Source organism: Triticum aestivum, chromosome 6A (assembly GCF_018294505.1).
Source record: "Triticum aestivum cultivar Chinese Spring chromosome 6A, IWGSC CS RefSeq v2.1, whole genome shotgun sequence".
NCBI classification, from domain to species: domain Eukaryota; kingdom Viridiplantae; phylum Streptophyta; class Magnoliopsida; order Poales; family Poaceae; genus Triticum; species Triticum aestivum.
In genome coordinates, this window is record NC_057809.1 from 466,540,362 (window position 1) to 466,560,087 (window position 19,726).

Genomic DNA, 19,726 nt, shown 5'->3' on the forward strand with positions numbered 1-19,726 from the left:
CTGGAGGATGTGTCATACCAATTCCATTGCCATGACCAGGGCATTGTGAATAATATGTAGGATTTTCACAATATTTTGTTTGCAAATTGTTTCCTCACTTTCTGTAATTCGTAAGGATAAGCGATTTCAAGCAATGTGCTTTATGATATTGCTCTTCATATAACCTGTAGGTATTGAGTAACACAAGTGGTAGAATCTTGATAAAATCAAGTTATGTGATTCTGATGAATTTCAACCACATGATTTCGAGTGTGGTTAATCATTCTACTGAGCCATGCATATTTTGCAATGCTTTTCAAGAATGATAAGTGGAAATAGTCGTTAAAGTATATTTAGATGACTTTCATGAGAAGACTATTATAGTGAATTCAGTCATTGATATGGCATTGTTGGGATCAAATAAGGAGCCAATATCATTACATCATATTACGGTCATATTTTTTTTCTGATAGAATTGTCCAAGATTTATTGTGAGCTTGAGATATAAGCTAATATTTCTTATATCAACCATATACCTTTTGTTAGGGGTTGCACTCTGAACAAAGATAGCAAATATAGTGTCAGGCCTGACGAAGTTTGCAATGATATGAGTGCATTGACATTAGTGAGATATAGAACTTCAGGTCCTGATATCACTTCATTATCACCCCTAGGTATGAATGGATTTGTACCCTATCAAGGGTACTATGACCATATTACATGTCTTTTATTGGTATGATATATCCACATTGAACTTCTCGTACATGTCTTGGATATATGTAGACCGGTATGTATTCTTGAGAGAATGCTCAAGTTGTAAGCTAAATTTGGTTAAATCCAAATTTCCCGTCTAGAGATGATTATGTGTATGTTTAGGTCTTGTATAGACATTTATGATGAGGTCATCAATATACACTGAGGTGATGAAAGGATATCAAATTTTGCATTCCTTTATTAAACACATAAATAATCATCATTATTCGAGTAATCCTTTTGAAGAAGGAACTCATTTAGTCGGTAGTACCATATGATTTTCGACTATTTCAAGTCATAGAGTGACTTATGAAGTTTTACACAAAACTTGTTGCGATTTGCTTTTGGATTTGGAAGTATAAGCCCTTCAGAGACTTCAATAGAGACTTCCAAAATAAGTGACTCATATGAGTATGTAGCCACTTCATCCATCAACTGCATGGATATTATTATTATTTTTATTGCCAACGATATTTAGTATTTAGTATCGAAACATAATTCCACTCATACCAAGAGGGTATGTTACATCGTAATCGATGTCGGGTCTCTGCGTGAACCCTTTTGCTACAAGCCTCGCTTTCTCACCACCTCATTGACTTTGTCTATGAATGAGAAGTTTTTTTTATTCCATGTGGAAGATACTTATGAGGAGTAGGTATTACTACGGTAAATACCACTCGTTTGCAGAGCGAGTGCTATTCTTCATTACTTGCTTCCTTTTATGTGAACCAATATGAGTGCAAGAGGCACTCTACCATGGATTTTGGTTCAGGGCCCAAAAGGTTTTAGCAATTTGAGAAGAAATATATGTCGACAAATGTAGTCTTTAGTTTATATGATTCTGATGGAGTCATTGAAGTTTGTGGATAAAATATTTATTCCTTTTTAACTCCTTGTGATTTCCTATAACAAATGGAGTCAAGGTGTTTCGATGTCCCAACACCAAAACATTTGTGCACATTTATGTCGGGCTTTGGATGATGAGCATCCAGTGAGGTGTCCTTCAACTTGATGTTGAACTACATTTACTGGTTGAGGATTTGATTTCCTCTGTTTCCGCGGAAGCATATGAGAAATTGTATCTCGTCTTGTCAGATTTTCTCCCCCTCTTGCTCTCATTTGGGGAGAAGAGTGGTTTATCAGGTACCTCCACTCTTTCTAACACTTGCAGGAATATAGAATTCAGTAACACCTTGTTACCAGTAAATGTATGTGGCAGATTTGCAATGTGTTGCAAATATATGATTCTCTAAACTTCTAGTTTAGATTCTTTGAGTACGTGGATATAAGGATTGAATGTCAATAACATTTCTAATTATTATTTTTTCGACATTCCTTGTGGTACTTATCTCCCCCTAATGCCGAAAAATATCCTTATTGTTGATGCAATCAGCATACGGGCTATAAATAATTTTGATTGACGGATAAATTGTTATTCCTCACATAGATCCCTAATTTTCTGTGAGGGCCCATTGATGTATGCCGGAGTGGTGATATCGATATGTAACCGAATTATCGCAGATGGGAAATACTTTGTAGATTTCCACGTGATTACTACAAGGGGAAAGTAGTATGATATGCAGTTGGTATGATTTAGATCATACTTACGGTGTGTAAGGCCATATGTATCCAGCAAGAGGCTGGTAAATTTACAATTCTTTGAGATTGGTCATGTAATTAATTTCACTATCTTTGATAAGAAATTTAGTTAAACCATTCTGGGTATGTACATAGAGTACAAAATATAATCGGACATTGCTTGTGAAATGATTTCAATGACATTGTCCATTCGAATGGGTTTTTCGATCCTGTTTACAGGAGAATTTGCTCCTTCTTTGATAAGTTGAGAAATTTATTTAGTAAGATCATGCATGGTTGTGTGTGATAAGAGACACACTTGAAATCATTTTATAAATGTTCCTATGAGTACCATGAAGTATCTAAATAATTCCACATAATGGTTAACTAATCCACATGTATCTTCTTAATGTATTCAAGGAAGATTGAGTGGCTCATTTAGAATTTTAAGGTGAGAGTGCCTTAAAACTGATTCCCCCTACGACACATGCGGTGCGCATAAAATCTGATGATTTGGGATATTTTGCAACTTGTTAAGTAGTGACCAACAGAATTGTCAATAATTTTCTAATCATCCCCAAACCAGGATGGATAAGTCTATCAAAATAGATATTTAATTTATTAATACTTAGAAAATTATTTCGTACGCAACAATAGAAGTATGAATTTAAACATACATACGAAATTATCGAATATTGTATCCAATGGATATGATATTGGACATTTTACTACATGTAGTAGTACAAGTATATGCTAATAATATGTTGGGATAATTAGGAGATCACCCGAGGTCTCTGATATGTGCAAATGAGTTTATCCTCTATTTTCTGCATTAGATTGTGGTCCTCCTTCTGATGAAGATTCTGAGAACAATCCTTTACCAGAATCTGGTTGTTATTTGCAAATTTTTAAGTTTATCCCATTGAACTTATTGGCCTTTTAATAACTTTGCGATGTGGTTCGACCATATGTTTGAGGGTTTGGAAATCATAGGTACAATAGTTATATAACCACACATTTGACAAACTTGAGAATTGTCTTTTGATCATTTGAAAACGACAGATTCCTATTAAGAGATAATTCTATCTTTGGTTGTCTATGAGCCTCCACTTTACTTCGCATTCCTCATGGTTCTCTTTTGTGACCACTAACTTGCATAGTATTCTCGGTACGAGCAAGAATTTCAAATAATGGTATAGCACCCGTTGGGTGAATCTGATGATTTTAAGAAATTTCATGTTTCTTCATCATAAAAATGGTAGTACCATCATAAGAGGATCAAGGGATCTCAGCTTGAAGTTGATTAAGTGAGAGAGTTGTGAGCTGCGATAGACTTGAGGTTTTGAAAAACAAATGAGTGATCATTCACGATGTGCCCATGGCAGCATGTTTCTCTTAAGTGAAATATTTGAGATGGATAAATATTCATCCATTATGTACTTAGTTTGAGAACTAAGTGAAGCAGGTGGCAGACTAAATGCATATGAGCGTTGCAACTTTAGAGTCACCACCAAAACATAGACGTTGAATGTTTAACATTGGTTAGTCACTATGAAAGTATAACCACAATGTGATGTGGATACTGCAAAAGTGTTGAGACACTCAACCGTTGCCATATAAATTATGAGATCATCTTGATGGATGGACGACACTATAATTATAAATAGTGACATAAGCTCAATTGCCATGTATTTTACCAATGTAAGAGAAGGTAATCCCTAGGGTATTAAAATATTTGCGTAATTTTCTATGAAATATTCAAGCAAAGTGAGGCTTGAATTAGCACAAGATTACCATTTGGCATATAGTGATTGCAAATGAACAATATTTACTATGAGAGTAAATAATTTTAGTGAACAACAACAAATGCTTCTGAGGAGTAAATTTTATAAATGTAGCTGAGGCTATCGGGGTCTTATGTGTATACCACAAATTATATAGATAACACTTTGAAGATAATCACCGAATGCGGTGTAGATCTCGCAGTAATAGAAAACATAGTCTGACTTTTGTCAGTAGATGTTCATATCTCTATCACCTTATGCTATGCTATATTTAAGAAAATCACCTTGAAGGTAGTCATATGTCTGAGTGACATGATGTAGACCTTGCAGTAATAGTGGATAGTCTGCAAAATTTTGCAGTAGATGCCAGTATTACCTTATGATATCTTGAGGTAGTCACATATAATATTAATATTTGGAAGAGCACTTTGAAGGTAGTCATCTTGTTAAAATAACAAGATGTAGACCTCACAGTAGTGGTGGATAATCTGCAAATGGTGCAGTAGATACCACCAATACCTTGTGATTCACAAATAACATTTGGGCTAGTCATATTAAGTATGACACTTTATAATTTTTATTAGAATTTCATTATGATTTGCAAGAAAAATTGAAAAAATTTCTGTTGCAAGATCATAGTTGTTGTCATAAATCGCATCTAATGCTAGGGGTAAAGATATAGAAAATGTCTCACATTTCAAAGGAATAAGGTTTGAAATGCTAGCAAAACATTGTTTGCAATAGTATTACTGAGGTAATACATGTAAATGCGAAAATATTTATATTTCAACAATATTTAAAGACCCGAGGTTTTAAAATAGCAAATTTTACATGTTGTAAAATGATGCATAATTATATTTTATGCAATTGAGGAGATTTGTTCTAAGGCCAAGGGCTTAAAATGTATTGTATATGAGAACAACCAGAAGTCTAAATTGCTAAAAAAACAATCAGTATTAGGGCTATGCTATGAAGTCCAAATGAACCAATGGTAAGGCTGTAAACTACAGGTCCTCTTCGTTAATGAATAAATTAGGAAGGGCATAAATGCAAATGCGATGAAGGGATAAGGTTTCCCCAATTTCTCCCGTGCAGTACGGTTGGACATTGGAGCAACCATGGTTGCATCCGCCGGACCGCCGCCGACCGTGCGCTGTAGTCGCGGATCTTCTGCGGGGAGCCGCGTAAGAGAGGAGAAGAGAGGAGGACCGAGGGTGGACGGGCCGTGGCTGTGCGCCGGAGGCGCCACCGCCATCGCGCGTGGAGGCGCATCCGTGTCGAGGCCGAAGGCCATGGCTGATTGGACCGCCGCCACCATTTGAACAAGTGCGCAGTTCCACGTCCAATGCAATCTAGAGGTATGAACATGACGAATTGAAGAAATACCATATGGGTGTTGACGGTTCTTGGGTTGGATTTTCAATCAATTGACCGTGGATGTCAATTCCCATGTCTGTTCGTCTTTTTCTCTGCCGATGTCTCGCTGATGGAAGGATGTGAACATTCCCAATTCCTGGTCACACAGATTAAACAAGGATCAATCCATTGCAGTTTTCCGCTGCTTACCTTTGTTGACTGAAAATTGTGGCGAATTTCCAGTTTCTATTTTTTTTCTTGATTATAATGAATCTGTTTCTTCTTGAGCGTGCGTTTAATCTATTGTTTCCTCTCCCGTAGGAGTTCATGTTGACACACGCTTGACACACGCTTGTGTCTCTCTTGCCGTGAACAGCGTCATGGCTGCTGATGTTTCTTCGATTTCGATTCCCCTTTTTTTTCCTTGTGATGAAATCACTCGCGCTGGAGGACTGGAGCCGCAGGCGCCGCCAATCCATGCTCCGGTCAAACACGGACGAAGGCCACGCCGCCGTCGCGCCGGTAGGGGCGGTCGCTTGCCATCTGATTCTGCTCCGGGAGGAGCAGGTATGGGGTCGAGGCCCTCGGTTGTCTCCGTCGGACGCGCGCCTATACATTGCTCGATTGGAGAGCAGCAAGTGCTGATAACGTGTTTTAAGTGAAAAGTAAAGAACGAGAGAGTTTGAATGAAAGATGATCCATCAGTCTTTATTGATGATAGAAGTGGGGTATTTATACCCAGGCGGAAGTACACATGGTGCTTGGCGGTCAAGTAAACACATAGTTACTTGAGAGCCAAGGAATTACATAGTTGCCTTGAGAACCAAGGAAGTACATGGTTGCTTGAGAACCAAGCAACCTATCTAACAATTAACTTAATCCTAATTAGCTTAATTAATAAGCAACTATTCTATTCTTAACAATGGCAAGATTGCTAGTGGTAGTGGGAACTGAAATGCTGATGTGGCATGCTTGCTGAGGTGGAGGGTGTGCATGTTGAGAGAATACCTTGTAGTGGGGAGCAACTTTTTAAGAATGTAAAATTAGCAGTATAGATTTTACTGTGTGTCTAGGTATTTTTATTTAGATTTTATGTTGTGTATGTTATTTTATTTATTTTTGCTGCTGTAGTTTTTGTTTTTTTAAAGGGAACGCAGCGCAGCATAGCGCACTACGCGGCCCAGCTAGCCGTAGCCTAGCCGCCAGCCAGCGCAGCCGCGGCCCAGTCCCCCGTGCCTCCAGCCCCAGCGAAGCGGTACGCCGCAGTCTCGCCCGATCCGCGCCGTGAGCCCGGACCCGACCCGCCGCCGCTTCTCTCTCTCTGTCCAGCGGGCCCCGCACCTATCTCCTTCCTCCGGTCGGACCCACGCACAGCGCGCGCACAGGCCGAGCCGAGCCCGGATCGATCTACGCCCCTGTTCGATCCCGTGCTCCTCAGGGACACCGTACGCGGGCAAGACTCCGCGAGGAACGCCGCACCCTTTCTCCCGATTCTTTCGCTCGCCGCATGCAGCTGCAGGGCGAAACCCGATCTCGCGAGGCGCTCGAGCCGCCGCCGTCTTCGCCGGTCGTTTTCGCTGCCGTAAGGACACCACCGTCCACACCGTTCACTCCCCTCGACCCTCCGCTCAACGCCGCACCTTGCTGACATATTTTTGTCGCCGAAATCGCAGCGGGGCGAGCCGTCGGAGCAGCGGCTGTTCACGTCGTCACCGTCACCCGCAGAGCACGCCCCGTCGTCGTTTGACCTCACCACCGCGTCCACAACTCGAAGCCACCTCCGCCCGTCACCTCACTTTCGCCGGAGACTCGCCGGAGAGCCACCGCCGCCGACGCTCGAAGCCACCGCCATTTTTCCTCTGTTTCGGTGAGCACACGCGCGCACAGCACCACCTGAGCCAACCGCGCTGCCACATGGCAACCAGCTACAGTACATGCACGAACAGTGCACGAGTTTTCTGTTGTTTTAGTTTTTCTTTCCAGATTTGTTCTCTAACTTCTTTTAGCTATATCTTTTAGTCTATATACTCTTTTTAGGTGATTCTTTTTCCTATGATCTCACAAAAATCAGCACATTATCACAGCACCAACTTTGCACATGTCTGCACCTTTCAAATTTGGATTCGTTCAGATTTGAATCAAATCTTCCGGAGGCCGTAACTTCCCAACCGTTTAATGAAATTTAGTTTTTCTTTTTGCATTGTGACCGTAGTGCATTTTAGGTGCTGTTAAGCTTCTGTTGTTGAGTTTTAAAATGGATTTCTTGCTGTTGGTTTTGTTTTGGTTCTATTCGTGTTCCGGTGATTGATTTGTTGAATTGTTTGAAACGTGTAGATTGTCCGGAGTGCGACGCGAGCTATTGTCAGGAGTGTGACTTTCTGAACCAGAACCAAGGCAAGTTAAATGTTGATTATCCTTTACCTATTGTTTTCTATGCATGTAGTTATATCACACTATGAATATATGCATGTATAGGAGTATTATATATGTTGGCTATGCTGTTGAGCTATCTTCCCGTCTTTTGCAAATCGTGTAGTTGTAGTTTGCTATGCTTTGTAGACGGGGGTGGTTCGTGTATCATTGAGTTTATGTGAGGATTATATATGTATATATAACAATTGAGTAGTAACTCAGGATTTAACTCACCTCTGGGCGGAAGTGGTATTGCTTGGTGTTGAGGGAAGGCATCATGGGGTCTTGCACCTTTTCTAAGGCCATGCGCTCATGAGAGTGCACCCTAAGTGGAATGCCGCCCAGGTACAAAAAGATCAGACAGACCTAGTAACGAGTAGCTTCCATGTGCGGCCACTGGCTATATGGGCTCTGGCTTAGTTGATCAGTTGTTGGAACCCTTGCCCAGACTTGTCGACAGATGTAGCATATGTAGGTGGGATGTAGCCGTCAGGTGGTTAAGGGAACCTCTTCTGCAAAGACTTCGTCTCAATCTTCGGATTGGGTCCAGTGGGTAAAGCATACAAAACTCTGTAGAGTATTAAAACTAATCATGATTAGCCGTGCCCCCAGTTATGGGCAAATCTGAGCCACTATGCCATTACAGTTGTTGGATGATCGTGACAGATGTGACACTTAATAATATTTGTGGGAAACTTAATAATGGGTAGGTTGGAGTTGATTTTGCCAACTCAACCTTGTTCATTTAATTGTAGTAATAAAAGAACTAAATAAAATTTGACTATTAGGTAGTTATGAGGACAAAATCAGCTTTCCGCAAAATAAACCCTAAAGCCTTCCTTTTGTTATACTATGCATATACATGTAGGTCTGCTATATTATTACTCCTGTGTAACTTGCCAATACATTCAAATTATTGACCTATATGGCTGCAACATCTCATGTTGCAGGATATTCAGACGAAGAGTAAGGTACCGTTAGGGTCGCGAGTCTGCACTCAGCATCGCCAGTGGGCTATGATGGGACTCATCGTTATTTTCTGCTACTTTCCACTATTTGATTGAATAAAGCTAGCCAAGTGCTATGCAGATTGTTTTATTTTATAAACACTAGATCATACGTTGTAATAAATGGTGCACATGCTATTGTGGTATTCATCTATATTGTGTGTGCTAGCGAGTTCGATCCAGGGACTAGCACAGTAAGCACAGAGACTCAAATCCTTCGAGGTTTGGTCGTTACACACAGCATAGTCCTAAGCATGTGATTTATACACTGCATATACTGGTATTTTGATATATGTTTTCATCGATAATTTTTTTGCTTCATGGCATATACTGGCATTTTCATACATGTTTCCATAGATAAGTTTGTTGTTTCATAGCAACACATACGCATTCAACCAGATTTAGCTTAATTCCTTGGATTAGGAATAGATCTTGAGGGTGATGTGGCCGGATTGTTTCTGTATCATTCGGGACAACAAAACAATGACATGGAAGCAATGTGCAAAGTAAAAAAAATGAAACTCAAACCTGGGTGTGAAGTCAAGGGGCAATATATTGAGAGGATGAATGATGTCTCGACAGAGGAGGTGATGGACCACAAGTTCGGTGGAAAGAGCGGCTAGAGGAGTGTGTGGTGTTTGAAAGAATAGAGAGAAGAAGATGCTTGCAATTATGGTATGGTTGAAGAATGTCGTGGTTGTGGCCGCAACAAGACCAAGTTATCATATATTGTTTTAGTCAAGTTCGCAACAAGATCCCTTGTATCAATGATGTCGTGGTCGCCGCCGCTTTCCGCAGCAGGTCATTGATCCCAAGATGTGTGAAAAGATGGCGACCGACGACTTGCGCTCCCCAGTGCAGCTCTACGAGCTAGCTGACAAATGCGCGCGGGCAGCAGAGGCCTCCCACGGCAAGAACCAAAAGCACAAGCCGTAGTTGGTTCTCACAACGGAGCTCGGGTGGAAGCAAAAAAAGGAGAGAAGAGATCCCCGACGACAAGCCATACCGCCTCCTCCAAAACTCGAACACCCATTACGCGGTAGATTGCCGCGAGGTCAAGAAGCTGGAGGAAGAGCGCCAGAAGGAGTGGCACAAAAAGAAGCGCGACGGGGACAAGCACGAAGGGGCAGAGGTGTTGGGGAACATAGCATGAAATTTTAAAAAAATTCCTACGATCACGCAAGATCTATCTAGGAGATGCATAGCAACGAGAGGGGGAGAGTGTGTCCACGTACCCTCGTAGATCGAAAGCGGAAGCGTTAGGTTGATGCGGTTGATGTAGTCGAACGTCTTCGCGATCCAACCGATCAAGTACCGAACGTACGACACCTCCGAGTTCAACACATGTTCAGCTCGATGACGTCCCTCAAACTCTTGATCCAACAAAGTGTCGAGGGAGAGTTCCGTCAGCACGACTAGGTGATCATCACAGCCTGATTTTTGGCCCTTTCTTTTTCTTTTGTTTTTTTTGAGGTTTTTGCTTGAGTTTTCTTTTTCCGTGGCTTTGTGGTCTGGAAACTAAAGAAGGTGACCTCTTCTTTGCTTCCACAGTGGCTTGTCAACCTCAAGTCCTTCCCTAGACCTTTCCATTTTTATGCTAGCCCAAATACCAATATTCTTTTTATTGGGGATATTCCTTTTCTATTAAAGGAATGGCTCAATTTTCCCTAGGTTGTGAAGCAACCTATATTTCCATCTCTCCTAAAATTCCCAAATAATTCTCATAAATTGTTTGGGTCATATTTCCTCAAATATGGCAAAAAAATTCATTTGCCATGTTTATCATCATGCTCAAATAATTATTTTCCTATTATGTCCTGAATGGCAGATTGTGAAGCAAGTGTCATTTATCTTTGCCCAATTGACTCCAAACTTCTTGGACATCTTTTCATGTCCAAATAATTGCCTCATGACAAATTTAAACTTAATTTGCCTAGCAAATATTCATGAGCAATTTTTCAAAGTTCCTGTCTAAGGGAATTGGTTGTGAAGGAACCACTAGCTAGGTTAATTCAGTTGAGTTGAATTTTTGCATGGTCTTTCATATCATCAAATAAAATCTCTCCACAAGATTTGAGCTCATGAAATGCATCCATGTGACCTGAGCATAAAATCTTTGGTTCTGTCCAAAGTTTCACTTAGTGAAGCAACTATATTTTATCTTGCTCCATTACGGCTGTAAATATTCCTAGGCCTTATCTTACTCATATAACCTATCTCCACCCAATGTGGGCATATTTCATCTAGCCATTTTCCCTCTAGAATTTTTGCAAGTTTCTGGTTAGTGGAAATGTTTGCGAAGGAAGTACCATTTTGGTTTATCCAATTGGTATGAAACCTTTTGCAGCATCTTCATATGGCCAAATAACCATGCCTTGCCAAATTTCAGCTCAAGTGGCTTCTCCATTTGAGTGCACCATCACGATCTTCATTCTGGACCAAATTACTTAGTTGTAAAGCAACTATATTAATTATTGGTCCAAATCCCTCCAAATTTTCCAGGACCCAATTTGACCCAGTCAAGTTGCTATTGATCACCGGTGCTCATCCAAAACTGATACAGCAAATTTCAGAGGAGAAATCCCATCGATCCAGTGCACCTCTTCTTGATCTATCGCTTCCCCCAGCCACAGTGATGCAAGGACTCATCTCTAGACATCTCGCTGCAGCCTCTCACGTCCCCTCCTTGCCGGTATTACAGTGGTGACCGCGTCGTTTGCACGCGCTATGGCAGCAATGGTCATGTCCCGAGCGTCGTTTTGCTTCAGGCCCCTCCTCCTCTCGTCGTCTTCGTGGGCTTGAGCATGTCTAACAGCTAGCACGTGTTGTCACCATCCCTCTGCAGCGCCTGCCCCCTCGTTTGCTTCCCCGGTGACGCGTCCCCGTCGAGAAACAGAGCGCATCCACGGGCGCACAGTGCCGACAAGGCATTAATGGCGCCATGGCTTTTTCCTCTCTTGTCCCCGAGCTCTCCTCGACTCCATGAACCCCCTTTGGACCTTTCCCTCGTCGCCTCCCGAGCTTGGCCGTGAGCACACACGTCCGCGGCGCCGGACACGCGTCTGTGGAGCCGCCAGCTCGCCTCCCCCTCCCATCGGCTATATAAGCCCACCCCGAGGTACCCCGACCTCACCATCGGCCTCACCTCACTCCCAGACCCCTTCCCTAGCTAGTCTCCCGAGCCCCGGAGTCCCTCCTCGCCACAAACTATCGCCATGGCCGCTGTTCTGCTCGTTTCATATTCAAGCACGGCAGCGCCCCTCCTCCTCTCCGTCTTCCACTCGTATACCCACCGGAGCTAGCAGACCCTCCCCACCACCTTCTCCTCGTATCCGGAGCACCGTAGCCCCGAACTCCTCTCTGCCCGTCGCCGGTCTCCGCCGCGCTCATAGGAGCCCTCGTGCTCGGTTTTCCCCGAGGCCCGTGCCCTGCCTGGATGGGTGCGGCGCCTCCTCCCAATCCCAACGGCAGTCCAAGCTCCGCCGGAGAGGGCCGGAGCCGCCCGGACGAGCGCCGGCACCGGCGGCCTCTCTCTGGACCGCGGCCGAGCACGGGGGAAGACGAAGACGACGACCCCTCCCCGCCAGCTGGCCGTTGACCCCGCGACCCCACCCGTCAGCCCCTCCGCCTATTGACCCCGCGCTAATGACGTGCATAACTGAAGACGCCCTTCTTTGTTCCGCGTCTTATAACCGGAGTACGTTTTTTCTGCAGGAAAGCTTATTTCCCAAAAGCCGCTTTCTCTTTTTCCAGCCGCCAGCCGAAACCCCTATCTTGTGAACGTTCGTCTGTTTAGGGCAGAAATGAATAAGATTTTATTTGTTTTCTGCCTAATGAACGAACGGCCGTATCTTTTCAAGCACAACTCCGATTGAGGTGTTTCCAAAGCCCACTTCTTCGTCTCGTCGAGCCCGTTCTGTTGGTAACATTTTCACTATGTTCCAACATTCTGAAAATGACCATTTTGCCCTTATGCTAAATCAGCCCCCTCCGAGCGAGTACTCTTTCCGGCGATTCCTTCTGCGATCTTTCCGCACTTCTCCCCGGAGCCTTCTTCATCCCCAGGCAAGCCACAATCACCATTTGCATGATAGCCATGCAGAAGCATTGGTTTCCAACTGGAATCTTTAATAACTGTTTGATTGATTTGCTTCTGATGTCGTTATTTCGGTTATGCTTATGGATCGGTGTTTACCGTGATGCTATGTTTTCTGGCACTCTGTATTATGTTCATCATGCTAGTATTACTTTAATATTTGCAATGTTTTGTAGTAGTACATGTTGGTGATGGTCTTCGGTGCATGACTATCGTCTGTTCCGAGTACCGCCATTATGCATGTTTCTTTGCATCTAGTTGATTAAATACTTGCATGGTAATTTTATTGTTATGTTATTGCATGGTATTTATTATTGACTCTAGTGGTCATGTCATGCTATGGGTAGTGTGCTAGTTGTGATATTCATGCTCGTCAGTATGCCATGCTCATGTGGATAAATGGTTACATTTTGTTGCTATGCTCGTTGATTATGATGCACCCCCATGCTTATGTTTGATATCATGTTCATGCATTGTAGTTGCATCCTGTTATTTTTGTCATGGCTCAGCATATTGCATTCAAGTTTAATCGGATTAAATTGAAATGAACAACTGTTGGCTGAGTCATGGTGCCACCATATCGATCTGACCAGTGCAACCACGCTTACCCTATGGGGGGGGGTCCTAACTGGGTCTATTGTCATGCCGCTCACCGGTGCCTCCCGTGAGGGAAGGTTATGCGTGGGCGCAACCCTCATCAGGTAGGACGGCATAAGGCTTGTGTGCCCGTTGTTGAGTATGGATCCTTGTCCCTGTTTGGGACCGTTTTGCCATGACGGTTGCCGTTGGTGCCTTTGGTAGGCACGGGGCCACCCAGGACTTATCCCAAAGGGGAGTTTGTCGGAGTGGCCGGGAGAGTGTCATGGCAGTAGGACGGTTTTGTCGGAATGATTTGGTCCACCCAAATGGGAGTGTGAAGCCAGGGTTCCGTGGTGTGGGTGCAGTGTGCTAACCTCTGCAGGGAGTGTGTGTGTTAAATCTATCGATAGCCGCGCCCGTGGATATGGGCCCAGTTCGTAGTTGGTCACACTGTGGGTCAACAGTAATAATAATGTGCTTAATAACAACCCCGGTTCGATGATGAAAGAAGTTGGTTGATATTTATGTGATCGTGAGAGGATCACTGTGGTATCGTGACTACCGACTTGTTGGATACTTGTGGTGTTATGCGAGAGTCAAGGGTAAAGGTCAAGCTCCTTGTGACCAGGAATGATTACTGCGGTATTGTTAATACCAAGCTTGATTGGATCCTAAGATGATCGTGTGATGCCCGTGATGGTAAGTTTGTGCAGGTGATGGTTACGAGGTAACCCGAACAGAGTAAGTTGGTGCATGATAGTTTCATCATATTGCATGCTAGTATTATCATGTTCATATGTTCATGCCATGTTCGTATTGTTCTAGCTGTATCATCTTGTTCATGCTATGATTGATCTGATAGTATCATGTTATACCTGGTTAACCTGTAATTGCCATGCTGTTGTCTGTCTTGACTGCTTTGGTTGCTGTGAGCTTGCAAGTACATTCAATGTATTAACCTGGCGTGTCATGCCAGTTTGCAGGTCATGCCGGATATGATTGCTTGTTTGCCGTGGATCCCTTGTTTGCGCACTAGGATAAGCGTTCCAGCCAGAGTCCCTGCGGAGTGGAGTTCATCACCGTCATCGTTGTTCCGCTGCCAGTAGTCATTCTGCTGTGTCGAGTTGTTCTGTTGCTTGCATAGAGCAACTGCGGTAGGCGTAGTGTCGCCGTGCCGATGTAATCCCCTTGTACCCAATATAGCTTGCAATAAAGAGCTGGTTTGTTCTATGCTAAGCAGTGCCGTATTCCAGAATACTTCTCCTTGATCTCTGGGCTGGAATACGGGGCGTTCAGGTTTCTCTGAGCCGGGGTGCCACATGCTTGGTATCAGACCAGGTCTGGTTGTAGGATGCCCTAGCGCGTGAATGTTAGAATGCATTAGTATAAAGCTCTGTTGGTTTGTTGCACTTGATTGCTGCATTTGTTTGTTGCATAGCATGCATATAGATTATTCTCTTGTCGCTAACGGTTAATCTTGTGAGTTTAGATGGTATCAGTTTTGATCCACTACCTGCACCCTCCTTCTCAGCATGCCTTATTTTCGGTGTTTGGCGTCATCTCTGTCCCAGCAGAGTGATGCCCTGGTACCAAGTGTTCCAGACACCATTTGCAGGAGTTATGCTCAGGTATCGCGTCGATATCTTTCCACCATCCACCCATATTATTTAGGTGATAGCCATGCCACTATCCCGAATCGTGCCATCCATCTTGTCCCTTTGGCAATCCTTACTGATACTTGTTATCGGAAAAGGGCAATGCCATCAAGCCTTGCTTTTCCTCCACTATATTTCCCTGTCATTCCATTCTTTGGAACGTGTACGGTTCCCCTTCGTATGCTTGATGATGACGTGGTCGTGACCTTGTGTCTCGCTACTTGATCATCAAGTCTGTCCTCGCCCCATATCCATTCCATTGCGACCGGTGTTCAGCCAGTGCTTGGTGTAGCCTTGGTTACGCCAAGTCCTTCCACACGTGAATTCACTTTCGTGCACACCGCCATATCATATTAGATCGCAATACCGGAGTTTCCGTGAGACTTGTGTGCTTAGGTGTGCATGCATAATATTGTTGTAAGTAGCAGTAATATGTGATGTTGCTTGATTATTTATATTATTTGTATGCTTGTGTGCTTTTGCTTTCGTCGTTTCTTTTGCTTCTTTCTTTGGGCCTTCGGTGTGGCATCATTTTCCCCTCATTAAAGTTGGTCGTCAACCAACACCGGACCTGAAGAATTAGTAAGGAATACAAATATTTGGAAGCTTAGATAAACGGAATGAAGTTATTAGCAGACTGCAGTGAAATTTGGAATATCTCGTCTGAATTCAAAAGGAATCTTGGATGGACAGTTAGTATCATGTGTGCATCAGTGTGCATTCCTTACAACAATACATATAATCAAGTTTGCCTCACTGTGCACTCTTCATGACAGAAATGATCAGATCAGCAAGAAGATAAGCTATGTGTAAGACCAACAGTGCAATTTCAGTCAAAGGTATGGTTTAGATGCAAGGTTTGACTCTTCGTTGAGGATGATTTTGAAACATGATATGCCTGGAAGAAAGCAAGGATGTGCCATATACTCAGAAAGGAGGATGGTCCAGCAAATCCGGTTTCATGCAAGTAATCAACAGCAGAAATATTAAGATGGTATGCATATGCGGTAATCGGTCCGCATATCACAATGAGAAGCTTCTGCAGCATGAAACCCAGTCTTCCTCGGCAAGATACTCTCGATGGTTTCCAGCATAAACCATCCAATCGTCCTCAATACGACACTAGTGAAAGATAGTACATTGTGAATTGATAGCAGATGGCAAAATCAGATCCGCAATAGTTGGTCAGAAGCAAGAACTAGAGAGAACACAAGTCTGCCTCAGGAATTAGATTCTTAGATATATGTGAAGGAAGCCAGATATACACCTCAGTGTGACAAAGGACTATGAATATTGACGACAACACTGAGCTCTGTACAAGTACCGGTAAACCTGGAATATGATCCTGATGAGCCCTTGTCTTCTTTTCTCTGGTAACGGCACCACGCCTATGTTCTAAGCCGTTTTTGGTCATCCAGGGTGGATGCCTACTTTATATTTTTCTATTCAACAACTGTCACGAGTTCTGAGCTGCTTTCCGGCCGTCTCCTACAGCTGTTGAGCTTCTTTTTGTGACAGTGGCCCTATGCTTTTAGCTACTTTTCGGCTATCTTAGGATCTGCCACTTTCTTCTTATCAACACGGTCTCATGATCTAAGCTGCTTTTCGGCTGTCTTGAGCCGTGGTTGAGCTATTTCATTGATGTCCCGGATCTGAGTTGTAAAGACCATTCTTGTGGCTACTGATTTATTTGCCGACCTCTTGCAAGGGTTGAGATGATCATTTTCCCCTGGTCAGAATGTTGCACCCGACAGAACCTATGGTCACCCGAAGAAGTAATATGACCCCGCTCTTTCAACCAAGGATCCAGATCAAGATAACAATAATGAAGGAGCAAGACCAGTGGTGCAGATATGAAAATGGTGCAGATACCCCAGACAATCTGAGTCGGGATCGACCGCCATGGATATTCACCTAAGGGGTCTACTCAATTTTGAACCACCGTCAGTCAAGGATGAGGATATTATCAGATAAGGTCATACCCCTTATGCTGGCCACGAGAGGCGACAATCAAATATTTGGTAGGAATCGGAGACTCAAGATAGTGGAGCGGAGCCAGTCAGCCAGATTCAGAAATTCTTGTGATAAGTCAGAATCTGTCAGGAAAGCGGTTATGCCTCACCTCACTGTTTGGAATCCGAAGGACTTGCAGGTAAGTGGAGGAACCCAATGCAAGGAGTCAGAGCTTGGGTATGCATCAGGAAAAATCTGATCACCAATTCATGGACAGTTGTCAGTACAAACACAGCAATCGGAAACCACCCTCGGATTTGTGAGACACACATATATTTCAGTCATGGCAATCTCAGATAAGTCAGCGGAGATGAACAGAATTGGAGCCAGTATAAGCAGGAAAATGTGAGGTAAGATCTGTCAGGATATGGATACAGTGAAGCCAACCACCCCAGAGCCAGTCAGATGAAGGATTTAATGGGAACAATCAATAAAGGAAAAAGGATACCCGAGTTGGAAACGGTTTCCTTAAGTCAGTATATGCATACTTGTTCCCTGAGCAACCAAATCTCGAGGACGAGATTTCTTTAAGGGGGAAGGTTTATCACAACCTTATTTTTGGCCCTTTCTTTTTCTTTTGTTTTTCTGAGGTTTTTGCTTGAGTTTTCTTTTTCCATGGCTTTGTGGTCTGGAAACTGAAGAAGATGACCTCTTCTTTGCTTCTAGAGTGGCTTGTCAACCTCAAATCCTTCCCTAGACCTTTCCATTTTCATCCTAGCCCATATCCCAATATTCTTTTTATTGGGGATATTCCTTTTCTATTAAAGGAATGACTCAATTTGCCCTGGGTTGTGAAGCAACCTATATTTCCATCTCTCCTAAAATTCCTAAATAATTCTCATAAATTGTTTGGGTCATATCTTCCTCAAATATGGCAAAATATTTCATTTGCCATGTTTATCATCATGCTCAAATAATTCTTTTCCTATTTTGTCCTGAATGGCAGATTGTGAAGCAAGTGCCATTTATCTTTGCCCAATTGACTCCAAACTTCTTGGACATATTTTCATGTCCAAATAATTTCCTCATGAAAAATTTCAACTTAATTTGCAAAGTAAATATTCCTGAGCAATTTTTCAAAGTTCCTGTCTGAGGGAATTGGTTGTGAAGGAACTACTAGCTAGGTTAATTCAATTGAGTTGAATTTTTGCATGGTCTTTCATATCATCAATGAAAGCTCTCCACAAGATTTGAGCTCATGCAAATGCATCCATGTGACCTGAGCATCAAATCTTTGGTTCTGTCCAAAGTTTCAGTTAGTGAAGCAAGTATATTTTATCTTGCTCCATTATGGCTGTAAATTTTCCTAGGCCTTATCTTACTCATATAACCTATCTCCACCCAATTTGGGCATATTTAATCTAGGCATTTTCCCTCTAGAATTTTTGCAAGTTTTCGGTCAGTGGAAATGTTTGTGAAGGAAGTACCATTTTGGTTTATCCAATTGGTATGAAACCTTTCGCAGCATCTTCGTATGGCCAAATAACCCTGCCTTGCCAAATTCAGCTCAAGTGGCTTATCCATTTGAGTGCACCATCATGATCTTCATTTTGGACCAGATTACTTAGTTGTAAAGTAACTATATTAATTAGTGGTCCAAATCCCTCCAAACTTTCTAGGACCATATTCCTTCCTATCCTAATCATCCCAGACAACCCCATTTGACCCAATCAAGTTGTTGTTGATCACCAGTGCTCATCCAAAACTGATACAATAAACTCAGAGGAAAATCCATCGATCCAGTGCACTCTCTTTTGAATCTATCGCTTCCCCTAGCCTCAGTGATGTAAGGATCATCACTAGACATCTCGCTGCAGCCTCGTCCCTCCTTGCCGTTAATAGTGGTGACCGCGCCATTTGCAAGCGCTCTGGCAGCAATGGTCATGTCCCGAGCGTCGTTTTGCTTCAGGCCCCTCCTCCTCTCGTCGTCTTCGCGCGCTTGAGCGTGTCTAACAGCTAGCACGCATTGTCACCGTCCCTCTAGCGCGCTTGCCCCCTCCGTTTGCTTCCCCGGCAACCCGTCCCCATTGAGAAACAGAGCGCATCCACGCGCGCACAGTGCCGACAAGGCATTAATGGCGCCATGGCTTCTTCCTCTCTTGTCCCCGAGCTCTCCTCAACACCGTGAACCCCCTTTGGACCTTTCCCTCGTCGGCGCCCGAGCTTGGCCGCGAGCACACGCGTCCGCGGCACTGGGCACGCGTCTGCGGAGCCGCCAGCTCACCTCCCCATCCCCTCGGCTATATAAGCCCACCCCGAGGTGCCTCAACCTCACCAGCGGCCTCACCTCACTCCCAAACCCCTCCCTAGCTAGTCTCCCGACCCTGGAGTCCCTCCTCGCCGCAAACCATCACCATTGCCGCCGTTCTGCTCGTCTCAAATTCGAGCAAGGCAGCGCCCCTCCTCCTCTCTGTCATCCACTCGTAGACCCACCTGAGCTAGCAGACCCTCCCCACCCGCTTCTCCTCGTCTCTGGAGCGTCGTAGCCCCGAACTCCTCTCTGCCCGTCGCCGG

At 43.6% G+C, this 19,726-nt stretch overlaps 1 protein-coding gene across 1 annotated transcript; it reads left to right on the plus strand.

Moving 5' to 3' along the window:
• Window positions 1-6,708: 6,708 nt before the first annotated feature.
• LOC123130763 (uncharacterized) lies at window positions 6,709-7,844 on the plus strand. Its single transcript, XM_044550577.1, has 3 exons — window positions 6,709-7,032; window positions 7,124-7,317; window positions 7,785-7,844. Exons 1-3 carry the CDS (start codon window positions 6,958-6,960, stop codon window positions 7,822-7,824), a joined length of 309 nt encoding a protein of 102 aa, XP_044406512.1. The 5' UTR covers window positions 6,709-6,957; the 3' UTR covers window positions 7,825-7,844.
• Window positions 7,845-19,726: the final 11,882 nt, after the last annotated feature.